This window comes from Pyrgilauda ruficollis, unplaced genomic scaffold (genome assembly GCF_017590135.1).
Source record: "Pyrgilauda ruficollis isolate IOZ18807 unplaced genomic scaffold, ASM1759013v1 scaffold120, whole genome shotgun sequence".
Classification (NCBI taxonomy): Eukaryota; Metazoa; Chordata; class Aves; order Passeriformes; family Passeridae; genus Pyrgilauda; species Pyrgilauda ruficollis.
The window spans coordinates 1,027,372-1,043,885 of record NW_024510322.1 but is presented as its reverse complement, the minus strand read 5'-3'; the positions used below and the strand labels follow the sequence as shown (position 1 = coordinate 1,043,885).

At 40.0% G+C, this 16,514-nt stretch overlaps 1 protein-coding gene across 1 annotated transcript; it reads left to right on the top strand.

Moving 5' to 3' along the window:
• Window positions 1-3,716: 3,716 nt before the first annotated feature.
• Window positions 3,717-16,304, top strand: SUB1 (SUB1 regulator of transcription). The gene is made up of 5 exons (XM_041490201.1): window positions 3,717-3,782; window positions 5,721-5,793; window positions 7,221-7,340; window positions 13,112-13,220; window positions 15,974-16,304. Exons 2-5 carry the CDS (start codon window positions 5,722-5,724, stop codon window positions 16,051-16,053), a joined length of 381 nt encoding a protein of 126 aa, XP_041346135.1. The 5' UTR covers window positions 3,717-3,782; window position 5,721; the 3' UTR covers window positions 16,054-16,304.
• The last annotated feature ends 210 nt before the right edge of the window (window positions 16,305-16,514 follow it).

Below are 16,514 nucleotides of genomic sequence, written 5' to 3'. Positions count from 1 at the left end.
CATAACAACAGACCTATTAAACAACTGATGGGAGTTATTACTTTTTAGGTTACTAAATTGGAACATAAAAAGATCCCCATTTCCCAAGCATAATAGAAAGTTATGCAAGTATTGATACAAACCAAAATTACATGATACACATGAGAAACGAACCAGTTCCAGTTTCACAAACAAAACCACTGTGTGGTAGCATCCCTTACTCCTTCTTTCCTGACACTTTAATAAAACTACTGCCAATATTATAAGATAACCTCCCCTTTCATGCCATATTTCTTCTTCCATCCTTTAAACTAGTAAGCACAAACACCAAAGCTTTAAAAGCTGTCCCATTTTAAGGTTTGCCCCAAAATGCTTTTCTTGCTAGCTCTACTATTTCTAACCAGAGGAGTCATCCTTTGCAGTTAGTAATTGCTATGTGATCAGAAGCACTAGCATGTATTTTTCAGCATTCCAATTCAAATCTGCATGGTAAAATCTGTTACTGAAGAAAAAACTAATGCTTCAACATTCTTCTCTGCCAAAGACATGTGGGATATGAAATGAGGCAATCAGGCAGTAACTGGAAGAATTTAAGCCCTTTTAAGGCAGCTACAGAAAGAAAGTGTCTGATAAAGAACAAACCCATTACAAAAGTCTATTTTAAGAGCTCAGAAAGTGAACTATACCCCTTGGGGGGGACAGATGACTCACTCCAAAGGTAACAGCAGAGATTTACCTTGGAAAAATTATGGCTCCTTTCCCACTGTTCTAAAGACAGCATTTTTTCTTAGTAGCTTCTTTCTTCTTTTCTAAGTACAATAAAATATAGTGAAGGTAATTCACCAAAAGCTCAAATCGCCGTTACACTCAATGACCAGAATATTTCTCAAAGAAATGTATCATTCCTGAAAAGCATAACATGAAATCCCAGTTGCAGCAAACCTTCCCTTCCTCTGCTATTTAGGAATTCAGCTGTAAAAATAAACTTGGTGCTTGCTTTGGAGGAAATACTGCAGGTGGGAGAAATTAACTCATTAGGAGCCAGCAGAAAATGTTTCTTTTAGTTGGTTTGATTTATGACAAGACTGAAAGAATTTATTAGAAATGCACAAAGAATTGTTGATTTGAATAAACAATTCCTTGATGATTTGATTAAAACATGAACATTCTTTGTGTACCCAGTGTTGACCTGTAAAAATCAAAGCATATACGGATTACAAACACCTGAACTCTCATTATGCCTCTAACATGAAAAATTAGTGTAAATTAGTTGAAAAGAGTAACTGTGTTTCTTTACAACTTAATAGTCCTTATTTTGAGATGATCTTTTTGTTGGAGTTAAACATTAAGTGTTACACTATATCTGTTCATCTTCCACAATTACATGGCTTGACAAGCCAGGTGTTGCTGCAGTGGTGATAATTACTATATTGCCTGCATATCATTTACTGTGCTTTGACTCCTGTTTGTATAAACAATTGTATTTTTATCTTCCAAAGATGATTTCTTCAGAGATGTAGTAAGAATTGCATATTTTTCTATTTTTCTTTTCATTTTGCGATCTACATGACATTGAAACTGCAAGTTACCATGGTTTATTTAGATGAGTACACTTCCTATTTCTGGTATTTCCTTCCTGTTTTCCTGCTATTAAAGTGAAGAAGTGAAAGCCACTTCTCACAGCAAAAGCCAGTTTACTTCATGATGAGGGCTCTAAGGACCTCATGGATCCCCTGTGAAAACCTCTTTGGACCTCCTTTAAGTACTTTTTCAGGAACACTGCTTAGAGCTTGCAGCTGATCATGCTGATTTTGGAGGATTATTCCTTCTAGAAACAAGTTATTTGCCTTTGTGGCCCGTATTAATAAACAGAGATCTTTGCAATGAAAAAAAAAAAAAAAAAGCCAAAGACTTTTGCTTTTCAACACTTTATTAATATGTGTTTGTTATTGAAATTATGAAGGCTGGTCAACCACTACCTCACTTAGCCTGTATCAATTTTATCTGGAAGATAGGAATGGGATTATAGTCCATTTCCTATTTTTTATATTTTGCTTGCACTTTTTACAATAAAGTTTGTCCTCATTTGGTAGCAAGAGCATAAGTCTAGAGTTATTAAGAATGAGAAAAGGACTCAACTGGTACTGGGTGTCTGAAGAATTGTCATTGCTCACAACACAAGACCCATTGCTGCAAACAGTAATCAGCAAATAGGAGCAAGCTGTGTTAGTTTTGTGTGAATCATGACTGTATTTTCATGCTAGTAATAGCATTAAATTAATTACATTCATTATACATTCATAACATTACATTCATCATAAACTGAAAGGCTCAACAGGTAACAGAAGACACAACATGAAGCCACTTCGTGCTCTGACAGCATGCCTGGCCTATCACAATCTGCAAAGGCTGCTAAAAATCTCCTCTTGCAAAGCTGAGGGAGAGGGCCCTTTCCTCACCTGCCTTCCCTTCCAGTGTGTCTCAGAAGCAGAACTCGTTTAGGTGAACTAAACCCGTGAAACCCTCCTCAGTAGGGCGCTCGGGACGTATCACCGTATGAACACGCTACAGCAAAAAAAAAAAACCAACCAAAAAAAAAGCCACTGTCAGTATGTTTTCAAGGTTATTTGCTTGGACAACTTTTAAAATGTAGGTGTTCAAAAGAGGCGCTGAGACAGCTATAACCTTCCATCTCCGGTGCTCCAGCCCCGCGGTGCCTGCCCGGACAGGGGCCTTGATGCTCCCCGATCCACAGCTGCAGAGCCCCGCCGTAAGAGAAGGAAACCCGGGGCACCAGTGGCAGAAGGGGAAGCATCAGGAGGGGTTCCCGAGCGGCGCCCCAGGTGTGGCAGGGCCGTGGTTCCGCTATGCAAAGCCACCGCAGCCGCACCCCGCCTCACACCGCAGCCCGGGTGGCTCCGAGCGGCATCGAGGAACCAATGCTGCAGAGCATGAAAAAACCCCTGCTATTTTTGAATTATTGTAGAGGTTTTTTTTCTGCCTTGAGAAGACTGAGGGGATACTTCAGAGAACGACAGAATCGATTTGGAAAGGACCTTTGAGACAAGCAAGTCCAACTTACGACTCAATACCACCAGGTCAACCAGACCATTGGCACCAAGTGCCATTTATAGTCTTTCCTTAAACATCTTCGGGGACAATGACTCCACCACCAGACCATTGGCACCAAGTGCCATTTATAGTCTTAAACATCTTCAGGGACAATGACTCCACCACCCCTCTGGGCAGCCCATTCCAATGTCTAATTGTTTCTGTGAAGAAATTCTTCCTAATGTGCGTTGCAGTCTCCAGCTCCCTCACGAGGGGAAGCGGAGGGGCAGGAACCGATCTCTTCACTCTCGTGGCCAGTGACAGGACTCGATGGGGAGTCAGGGGAGGTTTAGAATGGATACCAGGAGGTTTTTCACTCAGAAGGTGGTAGGGCACTAAAACAGTCTCCCCACAAAGGTGGTCACAGCACCAAGAAGTGTTCGGACAACGCTCGAAGGTACAGGGTATGACTCTTGGGGTGTCCTGTGCAGGGCCAGGAGCTCGAGTCGATGTCCTCTGTGGGTCTCTGCCAACTCGAGATTTCCTGTGATCCTGTAAAATCTCCTTTCCAGCACCGTGATCCCTTCCCCGCCCCTCAAGGGAGGCGGGAACGAGCGACGACGGGGACAAAGGGCCGCGTCCCCTTTAAAGCCGCCCCCCGCCACCCCACGTGAGCGGCCCGGGGCGGGTGTTGCGAGCCGCGTCAGTTCCGCTTGTGTCGCGCTGCGGAGGAGCCACGCGCGGAGTAGGACGTGAGTGCTGGGTCCCCTCGCGCGCCCCCGCCGCGCCGCCATTTTCCCCCGCGCGCCCCTTCCCACGACCCCCGCCGCCACCGTCGCGGCACCTCCCGGCCCGATCGGGGCAGCCGTGGGCGGGTGGCGCCGAGGCGACGCTTCCCCTTGTTCCTCGAGTGCCCGCGGTGCCCAGCGGGAGGGATACCCCGCTGTGGAGCGGGAGGAGCGACCGTTGCCGAGGGGGAGCTGCCATGTTGGGGGGCACAGAGTCGGATAGAGGGATAAAATGGCGCCCGGCCGCTCTTCCCCCGCGTCGGGGGCCGGGGGTAGACCCGGCCCGCCGGCGACCCCTGGCCCGCTAGTTTCCGTGCTGTCCTTTCCGTCCGCCCCGCCGCGGGTAACCCGCAGTCCCTTCGCTGCCGCCCTGCCCCGGGAAGAATCGGGCGTTCTCGCCCGCCCACCCCCTCGCCCCCATCCTTGTTCGGGTCTCGACTCTTCTCTTCGGGGGGCGACACGAGCCGTGGAAAAGAGGAATAGGGGAGGAAAATGGCGGCTGGGATCCGCCTACCTGGAGTTCCCGACTCGTATTCCTTTCCTTGCCTTTCCCTGGTCTCCTTTGGCTGGGCTCGTCCCATCCCCCTGGCCGGCGCTGCGGTGTCTCCTCACGCTCGGCGTCTCCCGGGGGCACTCAGCACCCCACGTCTCTTTTTCCTTCGGTTTCCGCCCACACCTTCCTCCATATTGTCCCTTTCCCCGTCCCATGCGGACCCCGGGGTCATTCCCCGAAACATCGTTTGGCTCGCCGACTCATTGTCATCCGTTTGCTTATTTTCACATTGTCCCATTCCAGCGCTCCTCTGCCTCCATCCCAGAGCGTGGCTTGTGTGTGCTTCCTCACAACCCTGTATCCTGTGCAGTGCTGCAGTTTCTGTCCTTGTGCTACAAGCTATTACCACAGGTCTTGCCCTACTTTAGAACTACGTTGATCCATTAGCATTATTTGGACTCTGGTTTGGTTGTTTTGTTGTGGGTTTTTTTTTTTTTAATTTGCATATGTGTTTTTTTATTTTTTTCCACTGCCCATTTAAGAACGCTGTTGCTCCTTTTTTCTTTCCTGAGATATTCTGTAATACTATCTTGGTCTTTCCTAGCTGAGGTTTGTATTGTACAGTTTCAGGGATGCTTAATTTTATTCTAAAAGACCAAATGAGCTGTGTATTTGTTACAAAGAGTTTCTAGCAGCAGGGAAGATGTGTAACCGCTATATCTAACCACATGTTTGCATACTAGGGTGATGTGCAAGAACACCTGGCAGCACGCATTCAAGGAATGCTGAATGTCTGCTTGTCTGGTGAATTAATAGTCTCCAGTGACTGATGTGTTGAAGTTGCAGTGAAAATATTAATTGCAGTGCTGTAGCTCTCTGCAACTGAGGTGCATTTCAGACTGTTAGATTATAGGTGGGAGCTCAAGCGTCACGTGTGTGAGAATTGTGCAGCATGTTGCTTACAAATCCAGCTGGGTGAAATGCCTGTGCCAGAGTATAGATACTGCTAGAGTGTTAATAATTCATGTTTGTGGACGTAATAGAAAGGATTCAGCTGGAGGGCACTGTTGCATTGTGTGTTTTACATTGTGGGTTTTGCCATGTGCAGGGATATATGAAAATTGTGAAAAATCATTCTGCTGTAGACAGTTCAGAAGCCAAACCACTGCATTTAATGTACTCAAAATGTGTTTTAGTGCAGTTGCAGCAAAAAGAGGAAGAGGTATAAGAGGGAAGAGTGCTTGATATTGCATCTGCAGTGCATATCAAAGCTTAAATAAAAAGGCAGGAAAATCTTCAGGAGGGCTTGAAGAAGATGAGCCAGTACAAACAGGTTTGAAGATTGCTTTCGAGCCAAAATGGAATGTCATTCCTTATATAGTGTTTTAATGTTATTTTTCTTTTCCCAGAATGCCTAAATCAAAGGAACTTGTATCTTCAAGCTCATCTGCCAGTGATTCAGATAGTGAAGTTGACAAAAAGGTGAACAGTACATACAATTCATTACTGTATTAACTCTTTTGTTTCAGGCTGGCGTTAAGGAATTAGGTGAGCATTATGCCACAGCATGCATGTCATTCAATATGATTTATCAGACACTTTAAGAAACTTTCTCTTCCACCCACCCATTTCAACAACGGGAACAACAAAAACCAAACAATCCACCTTCCAAGTATGGGTGGATTGCATAATTTTTTCCCTGAAGAAAAGTTTTTTTCTTTAGTTGCACTTTGTTTTCTTCATGCCATTCCATATGATAATTGCAAATTCCTTGTGATTCTTTATTGCTTTGTGGTAAGCTTCTGAATGCTTCTGTATCAACTGCTCTGGTAGGAAGAATTTGAACTTGAGAACATGCCTACAGCCACTCTCTGCCATTTTAATATGTGGATTACTTCTCCATAAAAAAAAAAATCTGCACTTGCCCTGTGCTCCTTGTGTCACTTGCTTACTTTGTTTGCATGGGTTTTTTTTTCTGTGCTTCATTTTCTTTTATTTGCTGTTATGCCATCTGCTAGTCTCTCACTCAAAAGCTGAGCCAACCTGTGTCTTTGAGTTGATAAATTTTAAGATGATTGTTGTAAATGTATAAGTCAAATGTTCCCATTTAATTTAAATAGTTATTTAAGTTAGAAGTTTGTATAGATGTACCAGTCATTTTAAACAAAAGCAAAATGATCTTAGAAATCAAAGGGATTTAGAAAAAAGTATTTAATTTATCTTTTCTAAGAAATGCTAGGTGGTAACACAGACACCAGGTCTTTTAATGTAGTACAGTACATGGAGAGATCTGATCTCCTGTTTTTACATGAGTAGAAATAGTACCTTTGTAGCTTCTCTGTGTAATCTCATTTACAGGTGATATTGTCTGAATGCTTTAAAAAGTCACATAATTTATCATACTGTGGGCAGCAATTAGATGCTTATTATAAAAAACAATGGTAGAGGTGGTCTCCAGATTTTTTATTATCTTACTAATTATATTAATAAATAATTTTTCTAGATTATTTATTATCTATGGGGTTTTTTTTTTGGAGGTGTCGAAAGCTGTTCTGTACTTTTTGTTCCATTTAGTGGAGAAGAGGGTGCCAATTCTATCAGATTTAGATTTTTTATTAAAACTACTGAAATTACAATGTTACTGTGCAGAACGAGAAGGATTTTTGAAATGTATTTTGATGTGAGTAAATTCTCTTTAAAACCAAAGTATTACTTCAGTGAGAACAGAATCAGGCTCATTTTCAAGTTTTTAAATTCTGGTCTAAGTGTGCAGTATTGAATTGCTGCCTTCACAGCACCAATGTGATAAAGTGCATTGCTTAGTAGTAGGCTGTGACATACAGTGTAAACTTGTCTGCAGCATACAGAGTGATTGTGGCTCATGCTTTTCTTTTTTGTTTTGTTCCAAGGCAAAGCGGAAAAAGCAAGTAACTCCAGAAAAAACTGTAAAGAAACAAAAGACTGGTGAAAGTTCAAAAGGTGCAGCTTCTTCTAAGCAAAGCAGTAACAGGGATGAGAATATGTTTCAGGTAAAATTGATGACTCATAGAGCCTGCTTAAGGTAACATGTTACATCATATGGTGTCTAAATTTTATGAGGTGATCTGAACTTTCTGACAACTTGGCCTCCTGGAATCCTTGGCCGAAGGGAACTGTTATGCTGGCGTTCAGATGAGGTGCTCAGAAAAGCCTGGTTGGGTTTCAGCACAGTAAAAGAATCTGAGTTGTATCAATTGATCTAATTCTCATGACTTTGCTCCTGGTATCTGTGGGTAGTCATTTTGTCAGTATATAGAGCACTTGCCATCAGTATACTTGAAGTATTAGATCAGGTTTGTCTCTACATGGAAATGTTTTTTTAATTAGGGCTCTTGAAAAATATGTTCTTGGAAACCGAAATGTGGACTCTTTATTCCTATTTAACTAGGTCAAGGGCAGCTTGACCTCCTGTGTTATTACAACATCTTGGAATAAGTTTTGTTTGTTCCTTTATGTTATGATGTAGGGTCTTATCACTGAACATCCATAAAGATAGTAACTTTTGGTATTGTCTTGTTTTTAAGATTGGATGAATGTCTTGTTTTTCAGTAGAAAGATGCATTTGTGAATTCAGGGTACTGCAGTTCCCAGGATTAGCCAAGGCAGTAGCAGTGTGTGCTGAGGTTTGATACAGAGCTCGGAATTAGCTGTTTCGGGGGTGTGGATCAGGATCTATTAAAGGTCTCTGACTAGCTGGCTGGAAAGGAACTTAAATTCTTGAGGCTTTGAGTCTCAAGTTTGTGAAAGGGTATGGGAAAGGGGCCTAGTGAGATGACCCAAGCACAGAGTAATGTAAATGAAATGGTTCTGGGCTGTAGCCCTGTGAAGTATTACAGGGGAAGAAAAGTCTGTTCTAGAGAGAAGACCTGCTTAACTGATACTGCCATACAGGGCAGTTATTTTTAATGTCTGAGTTCTTACTTTTCCGGTTATGTTTAGAAGGGAGAACTTCACTTGAAGGCTGTGTCTGGACTTCTGTATTGAAGGAAGTGTATAATATTTTTAGTTCTGCTTGGGCATGCTTTGAACCCTGTAGGAAAAATGAAATAGTGAATTCTACAATTCAGGAAGTGAAATGCAGGTAGAACTCTAAAGAACTGTGTATAAACTTAACGCTGTGTTTGTAGTAAGTTCAGAAATTCCAGTTGCTATGGTTGTAGTAAGTTCAGAAATTCCAGCATTGGAGAAAACTTCAAAATTTTTAGTGCTCCCGATGCAGAAACACACCCAGATCCTTTCAAATAAAAGCGAAAGTATGCGTGCTCTGGTTTCTTGAAACCTCTTCGACCTAAGATAATAAAAAGTTACTAAAAACAGACAATAGAGGACTCATATTACTCTGATAAGAACAGGGTTCTTATGGTGTTGGGTAGAATACAGATCTTTGAATATCACCTTGACCTAAAATACCGGCGTTACTCAGTCTGTGCCTGCCTTTGAAGTAATCAACAATAAAATATTCTTTAGATTACTCATTGTTTTATGGTGAAGCATTGTCAGTTTTTGTAGTCTACCTAAACTTCTGTGCAGTTACTAACATGCAAATATTAAACTATAGAAATAAAACTACAGTGGGTCTGAGGATACTCCCCCTTCTTCCCCCCCCCACCCAGGAGCACATGCTTGTTAATTTTTTAGATACAGTTTTGTTTGTTCTAGGCATCTTAATGATACTAGAAACCTTTCTGGAGAGTTCCTTTCTTATGGCAGTAAAATGATCTGATGTGGAAGTGACTTTGCAGTGTAGCTTTACAAGAGTAGTTTCAGCTGATGGAAATCAGGCTGTGAAGCATTCATAGGATAGTCACAAGTTCTGTAGTGTCCATATTGTGTGTGGGAGTGGCTGCAAATAATGTGAAACCCAGAGTCTTCTTGTTCTACACCCTCAGGCTGTGTTCTTGAAGCATACAGAATCCCTTAATATAGAGCTCATTGTGACTGCTGTAGTGAGAAGATTCATAATTTTCATAAACATGTACATTTTATATTTTTGGTTAAAATTGTTGGTGTAATGTTTTTTTTGCAACTACTTACAAAGAATAGTGTTAATGTAAGTAGAAGACAGTTTGTTCAATGTAAGAGACAAGGTGTATTCTATGTATTTGCATGTCTTGGCCTTATTAGGTTTTCTAGGGAACCTGGTATACTCTGCAACTCAATGAAGGATTTGTGTGCTGTTAGGATGCAGAAATTTACATTACTCCCATGTGTGATATATTACTTGAGGCCCTAAGGACAGGCATTATTTGTGTTAATGTGGAAGGGTTTAGCCTTGATGCGTTAGATTCCTGTCTGTGGCTTCAAGCCAATCTGAGCTCTGCACCATGTGCTTTGGTTAGTTTGACTAATCCTATCATCTACCTATGCCTGATTTGGATAAGGTTTGTCAGGATTCATTAATGGCTACCCAGAGCAGAACCACATTGCATGATTATGCATTTAACTGAAATTGTTATTTCAGAAGTTGTCTCTGTGTGGTCGTCCAATTCCCAACTCCTTTTTATTTGAGTTTTTACCGTAATTGGGCTTTGACTTCTGAGGAGTAAGTTCTTTGATTTTTCCGGTATAATTTCCCAGTGTCCTTATCATAGACTCCTGGAAGAAGGTAAACATATAAATTTATGATGCTCTGAAAGTGTTAATGGTTTAGCACACTAATTATGAAACTTAGGTGGTCACCGATGCATTTCACAATTTGCTTTGTTGCAGATGTCACTGTTTACAGGAGTCTTGTGCTCCTTACACATGGTTATTGGCTAGGGACGAGAGAGGGTGAACAGTTTAATCCAGAGAAACTGGAAATAGAAAAAAGGATGCAGAAGGTGCTTGCTGAAACTCACAGAGGAAGTCAGTTGCATATCTCTGAAAGGAACAGAGATACATTTCAGTTCTTTCTATTCTAAGAAACAGAAACCTGGAATTAATGGTTTTAATGTTTACTGATTTATGTAAGTCAATAGAGTAATATAATCTAAGGATCTGTACTATTTAATAAAAAGCATATGAACTTCTCTGTAAAGGTTGAACTGCACTAAGTACTCTGCTATAAATCATGATAACTGTCTTGGTTTAACTGCAGCCAGCAGCCAAGCCCCAGGCAGCCACTCGCTCATATCCCCACCAAAGAGAATTGGAAGGGTAAAAGCTGGAAAACTCGAGGGTTGAGATGAAGACAGTTTAATAGGGAAAGCAGAAGCCACACTTGCAAGCAAAACAAAACAAGGAGTTAATTCATCACTTCCCATGGGCAGGCAGGAGTTCAGCGCCCATCACATCTAAGTGTCACTTGGGAAGACAAATGTCATCATGGGAAACATGATGACATTCCTCTTCTTCCCTCCACTTTATATCCTGAAGGTGATGTCACACGGTCTGGAATATGCCTCTGGTCAGTTGGGGTCACCTTTCCCGGCTGTGTCTCCTCCCGCTCTCCCAAGCCCCCCCAGCTTCCCTGCCAGCGTGGCAGTCTGAGGAGCAGAAAAGGCTTTGGCTCTGTGTAAGCTCTGCTCAGCAGTAACTAAAACATCTCTGTTATCATCACTGCGTTCAGCATAAAGCCAAAACACAGCCACACATCAGCCAATGTGAAGAAAACTAATTCTTCGCAGTACAGCAACCCTTAGAATGCTGCTCTGGTTATAGAGACACAAAAATTCCTTCAATCACTGGAATTACTGTTAACGTTATCAGCAGGCGTGTGAAAAAAAGAAATGTTCAGAAATTAATCTGCACTGGAGTTACAGGTAGCTAAGTATCAAGGAACATCAATTTACTTACTTGACAAGTTAAGTCTAGATTTTGTTTGTGTTTTTGAGTGTACATTTTTGTTGGAACTGTACTTTAGAAGCCTGCTTAATAATTTTAGTAGTGGCAGCTTTTGCATCGAGTTCAGCCATATGTCTGAAATTTAATGGGAACATGAATCTGAAATCTAGATGTGATGTGAAATCTAACTTAATTTCAGCATTTACATAGAGAAGCGCTTTTATCTAAGATAGACTTCATGATTGAGTGAACGTAAACGTTGCATTAATGCCCCTCACCTTAGTGGGGTTGAATTAAGACATAGAATCTTTTTTATCCTTGAAAATCATATTCTAAACCCTTTTACTTTATTTGCAGTTGTAACCTGCAATATTCAGTTAGATTTTATGACAAATCTGGAGTTTCATGGCAAAGCACTAATATTCTTCAATAGCCATGGAAAAAAAGGGTGCTGCAGAGTGCTACTGGTTGAAGCTGTTTCTGGAGGTGACCTTAAAAGTTACTGGAGCGTTAAAGGGTAAAACTAAGAAATGTAGGCTATTTAGGGTATTCTTTGCCAGGATTGCAGATGGATTTGTGCATGGTACCAGGTTTGGTCTGAAAAAGCCAAGTCACCATAACATTATGCTTTATTTTTGAGTTTCAAATCTGTATTGTAACTTTATAAATTAAAAATACTGTCTAATGAACAGTAATGTCTTATTAATTTTAAAGGATGCTTTGAAGTAGGAAAGGTGCTTCAGACTTACATTATCTTAACTGTTCTAAAATCAGTTTTAGGTGTCATATAGCATCGGCAGAAAAAGAAAATTCATGTAAGCGAAGATAAAATATTCATGATTGTACCTATTTTGTGAAATAAGAGCATATGACTTAAACATATGTGAATTATTGTAGTTGATTGGAGAGCTTCAGTCTTTTGGGTCAAACTTAATTCTAGTGTTTTTGGGCCAGAAGTGTAGGACCTATCCTTAAATTGTATCAAAATGCAACATGGAGAGATAAAGGAAGTTGAAATTGAAAGTTAGTGTTTTACCAGGAAGGAATATTTTATTTTAAAATTGTGTGTACTTTAGAATCTGTTATTTTGTTGTATAAAATATATCCAGAAGATAGATGCAGAATACAAAGGATTGCATTGAAATTGAATTCAAAGGTTAGAATTGCAAGAAGTTTTATTTGATTATATTTTAATTATTTTCTGGTTCTCAAATTCACCTTGTACTTGGAATTTTTCTGAATAGATAGATTTTAGTCATATTTGGAAAAGTACTGAATAAGCCCAAATTCAGAGTGTATTGCGTATTTGGTGGTATGATTCTTTCCCAACTTCTCCCCACTCCCCCCCCTCTGCAAAAAAAAAGAGGTGCCTGTGTAATTCAGTTGTGACACTGGCTTGAAATTATGGAATTCCAAAATCCAAGTTCCAAAATTTCATACTGTGCTACATACTGGTAAACTTAAGAAGATTTGACTGTTCTTTTGAAGACCTGGTGGTACAAGGAGGTGCCCATGAGTACTTGGGAGTGGGTTTGGGACAGTTGTGGCTAATTTTCATTTCCATCTGTATTTACTGTGTTAAAAAAAAGGGTATCACATGTAAACATCTTAATTTACTTTCTGTACTTGTGGAATGGACTAAAATTTAGGTTTGGGAGTAGTGTTCCCTTTTTCGTTCTTTGTTCAGAACTTTTGCGAAGAAAGGAAATAATTTTCAGAAAACAGTAAATTCTTGACTTGCTAGAAGAAAGCATGTGAAGAATACAGGTATTTTTATTCTAGGAGAGCTACTTTTGCCTTGAGCATTGCATGCTCAACCAGTTTTAAGTCATTACTTATTAGCCTACTGACTACTCTGAATTAAGCTTTTAATCTAGTTCTTTCTGTGATGTCTAAAATAAGCTGCAGTGTGACATGTCAGAGTCTAATGCTGCTGGGGAAAGTGAATGCTCTAATATGTAAAATACCTAATGGACCCTTATATGTGTTTTGACAGATTGGCAAAATGAGGTATGTCAGTGTTCGGGATTTTAAAGGGAAAGTCTTAATTGATATTAGAGAATATTGGATGGATCAAGAAGGTGAAATGAAGCCTGGCAGAAAAGGTAATGTTCTGCTTCATGTTACTTTGTATTGAAACATAGTCTGCACTTTACAGTGGAACTTGCTATATAATATTTTTCTCCTTTGTTGCTGCATGATGCTTTTTGAGTATTATTTTTACTTAAGATGTATGTTTTAACAAAGGATGAGTTTTATCTGTAGGTTATGAGTAAAATCTTAAGTGAGTCCATTTTCCTAAAGAGAGATCCTCTATGATTTATGGAAAGCAAGGTGTCAAATAAAAGTAAATTTGGTAGGGGAGTTATAAACATATTTATACCATTGCCATATTTCTCTCCCCCCACTGATTAACTTAATGAAATGATTTCCTCTTATAGTTGGATTTCTTATTTCAGAATTAGCTGAAATTATTTAATCATTTTTATAAGATTTTTAATTTTGTTAAACGAACCATGTCCTTCAGTTTCAACTAAATTTTAGATTAAAACAATCTAAATATTTAATGTGACTCATTATGAAAAAAAAAGTTTAAAAATGTTTTAGTGGAAGAAGAAATATTTTAAGTGTCCCAAGTTTGTAATTTGTAGCACAGCACAAGCCATTGTACTTCTGGTTGCCACTTGCACAGTTGCTTTTCGTGGCCAGGCTTCACTGTGTACCATTTTCAGAACTTCCACATCATAAGATGGGGGTTGCAAGACAGTTACCCTGGTGGTACTGTGCTTAATGTTATGTTGCTTCTCTTTGAAAAGCCTACTTTTTATCCATTTTCATATAGCGTCTGTGAAAGGTAAGTGTGAAATGTTCTGCCCTGGGCATTCATAGAGCCACAGAATGGTTTGAGTTGGAAGGGACCTTGAGGATCACCTCGTTCAGCCCCACTCCCTGCTGTGGGCAGGAAAACCTTCCACCAGGTTGCTCAGAGCCTCGTCCAGCCTGTCCTTGAGCGCTTTCAGGGATGGGTCATCCACATTGTCTGGGCAACCTGAGCCAGTGCATTGTCACACTCACAATACAGAATTTCTTCCTAATACCCACTCTAAATTCTTCCTACTACCCTCTGTTTCTTCCTACTACCTGCTTCCAGTGTGAAGCCATTCCTCCCTGCCCTGTCACTACATGCTGTTGCAAAAAGCCCTTCCCCCGCCTCATGTACTGGCAGGCTGCTAAGTTTGAAGAAATCTAATGTACAATCACTGTAAGGTTTGTTACATTCTTCCAGTGTGTTCAGGAGCAACTCTGTAAACAGTCATTTAGAAAGTTTGAGGAGCATTTTCAACATTTCTTAAATAACCACTGAGAATAAGTTTGCATTATCAGGTATACTGGTGCTCTGCAGGAAAATTGCAGGTTTTGGATTTGTTGCTAGTTAATGAAAAAGGTTACTCTACCTTCTAAGGACTTTATGTTCTGTGTTTCAAGGTAGAATTCAATAGTATGTGCACTTGGAATGGCAAACAACAACAGGATTTCATGGGTGGGCCAAGTGACAAAAATGGCATGATGTAGCTAGAAGTGTTTATCAAGGCAGCAAAAGAGTGAATTTTGTTATGATAAAAAATAATCTGATACAATACGTGAGTCTAATATTTCTGTGATGCACTCATCAGCTGCTTATGTATCTATCCTGAAACCAGTGTAAACAGTCAAAATTTTGTAATAAAAATAAACCAGCAATTTAAATTACTGTCAGTGTCTTAAACAGCAGGTCTGAATTTTGTTTGGTTCATCTGGTCTGTGGTTGAGGGACATCTTTGTGACATTTAATCCCCTAATAATGATTAGCACACCTGACCTGTTTTCACATGAAACCTGCCCTCCAAAGACTGGTGGAAGACTGCTTAGAGAAGCCCCATGTACACTACTTGCTGTTTTAAATTGTGGTGCTGCTCTGATAAGACAGTGATGGAAAGGAAAAGAAAAGGCTATGTGCTCCAAAAATGGAATTCAAAGTTTCAGCTGTTTTCAGGTCCTGCTCTACCTTCAGAGAGAAAGCAATGAAGGAAAACTATCACTGGGAGGGGAGAGTAGGAGTAATTAGTTGGAAGAGCTTGACAGGAGAAAGTATGAGATGACTGGGAGCCCGGGGAGCCTGCACTTTCTACAGAGTGGGTGTAGAAGTGTTTGGGTAAGAATGAGTAGACCAAAGCACAAATGAAACATGTGCCTGTATTCAAGCTTGAGGGGAAGATAAGATCAAATTTAGAACTGAAGTGATGGTTTGTGGGGTACTGAATGATTATTGGTTGAATGTCATTAGAAACTGTAGAGAACTTGAAGTAAAAAGCAACTTTGGTGTTGGTTTGTGAGTGCTAGGAAGTGATAGCTTCTACAAAAGGTTACTTAGAGCACCTGTTTTTTGTAGTGCTTTAAGAAACAAAAGGGGGAAAACCCCCTCAGAATTGCAGTACTGGAAAAGTGCACAGCAGACCTGTCTGCCTAGGTGCAGCTTTTAGGAGCCAACAGGAATAGAAATTGTTTCCTACTTTTCACCCAGGACATTTGTACTGCCTTCTGTAAGGCCAGAGTTATATTTCACTTCTTGTGTTTAGCCTAGTACTTTACAATTATGTTACACACGTTTTCTTTGTAAACTTGTCTAGAAATAACCGGAAGTTCAGTTGAAGTTTTGGAAGTGGGTAGTTTCACTTCATAACTAAGATGGTTGTTGAAGTAACTCAAGTATTAATATTATAACACAGGCTTAGTGTATGAAAGCAGCCTTTATAATTGCACAAGACCCTGCAACACAATTTTATTTTTGTCTGAAGTGTTTATTTTTAATGCTTTTCAGGTATTTCTTTAAATCCAGAGCAGTGGAACCAGCTGAAGGAACAGATTTCTGATATTGATGATGCAGTAAGAAAACTCTAAAGACAGAGCCATACAAAAACTTATATCATTTAGTTGTATTAAGCAGTCTTTTTACATTGGCTTTAGTTTTCTAAAATATTGTTTTCCAAGCTATTGTATATTTGGATTGCAAAACAATTTGTAAGATGAATACTTTTTTTATGTGCATTAAAAGTGTATTCTGAGTGAGGCTATTTGTGTATACTTTACTGAAAGGAATTGTGTTGCTTTCACCCCATGGTGTAAAATAAACAGATTAAGTAATATGTAAAGCATACTTGTTTATGGCCTTTTGATTGAAGGTGTTTGCTGATAAGGCCACCTAATAGCTTTAGTCATTGTTTTAACTTCAGTTTAGTTTACAGTAAATACTAATTTGTTTTATGAGGGGATTTCTTGAAATGTCTAAATTTCACTTTTATTCCATTTTCTTTGGTATTGCCCTGCAGCTTTTTGCTTTAAGACTTGATACAGACAGTGAA

Excerpts from the sequence above, each read along its gene's own strand:
- SUB1 (XM_041490201.1), top strand. The coding sequence starts at position 5,722 with ATGCCTAAATCAAAGGAACTTGTATCTTCAAGCTCATCTGCCAGTGAT. Across the intron at positions 5,794-7,220 it reads ATAGTGAAGTTGACAAAAAG|GCAAAGCGGAAAAAGCAAGT; the intron begins GTGAACAGTACA and ends TTTTGTTCCAAG. Across the intron at positions 7,341-13,111 it reads GGGATGAGAATATGTTTCAG|ATTGGCAAAATGAGGTATGT; the intron begins GTAAAATTGATG and ends GTGTTTTGACAG.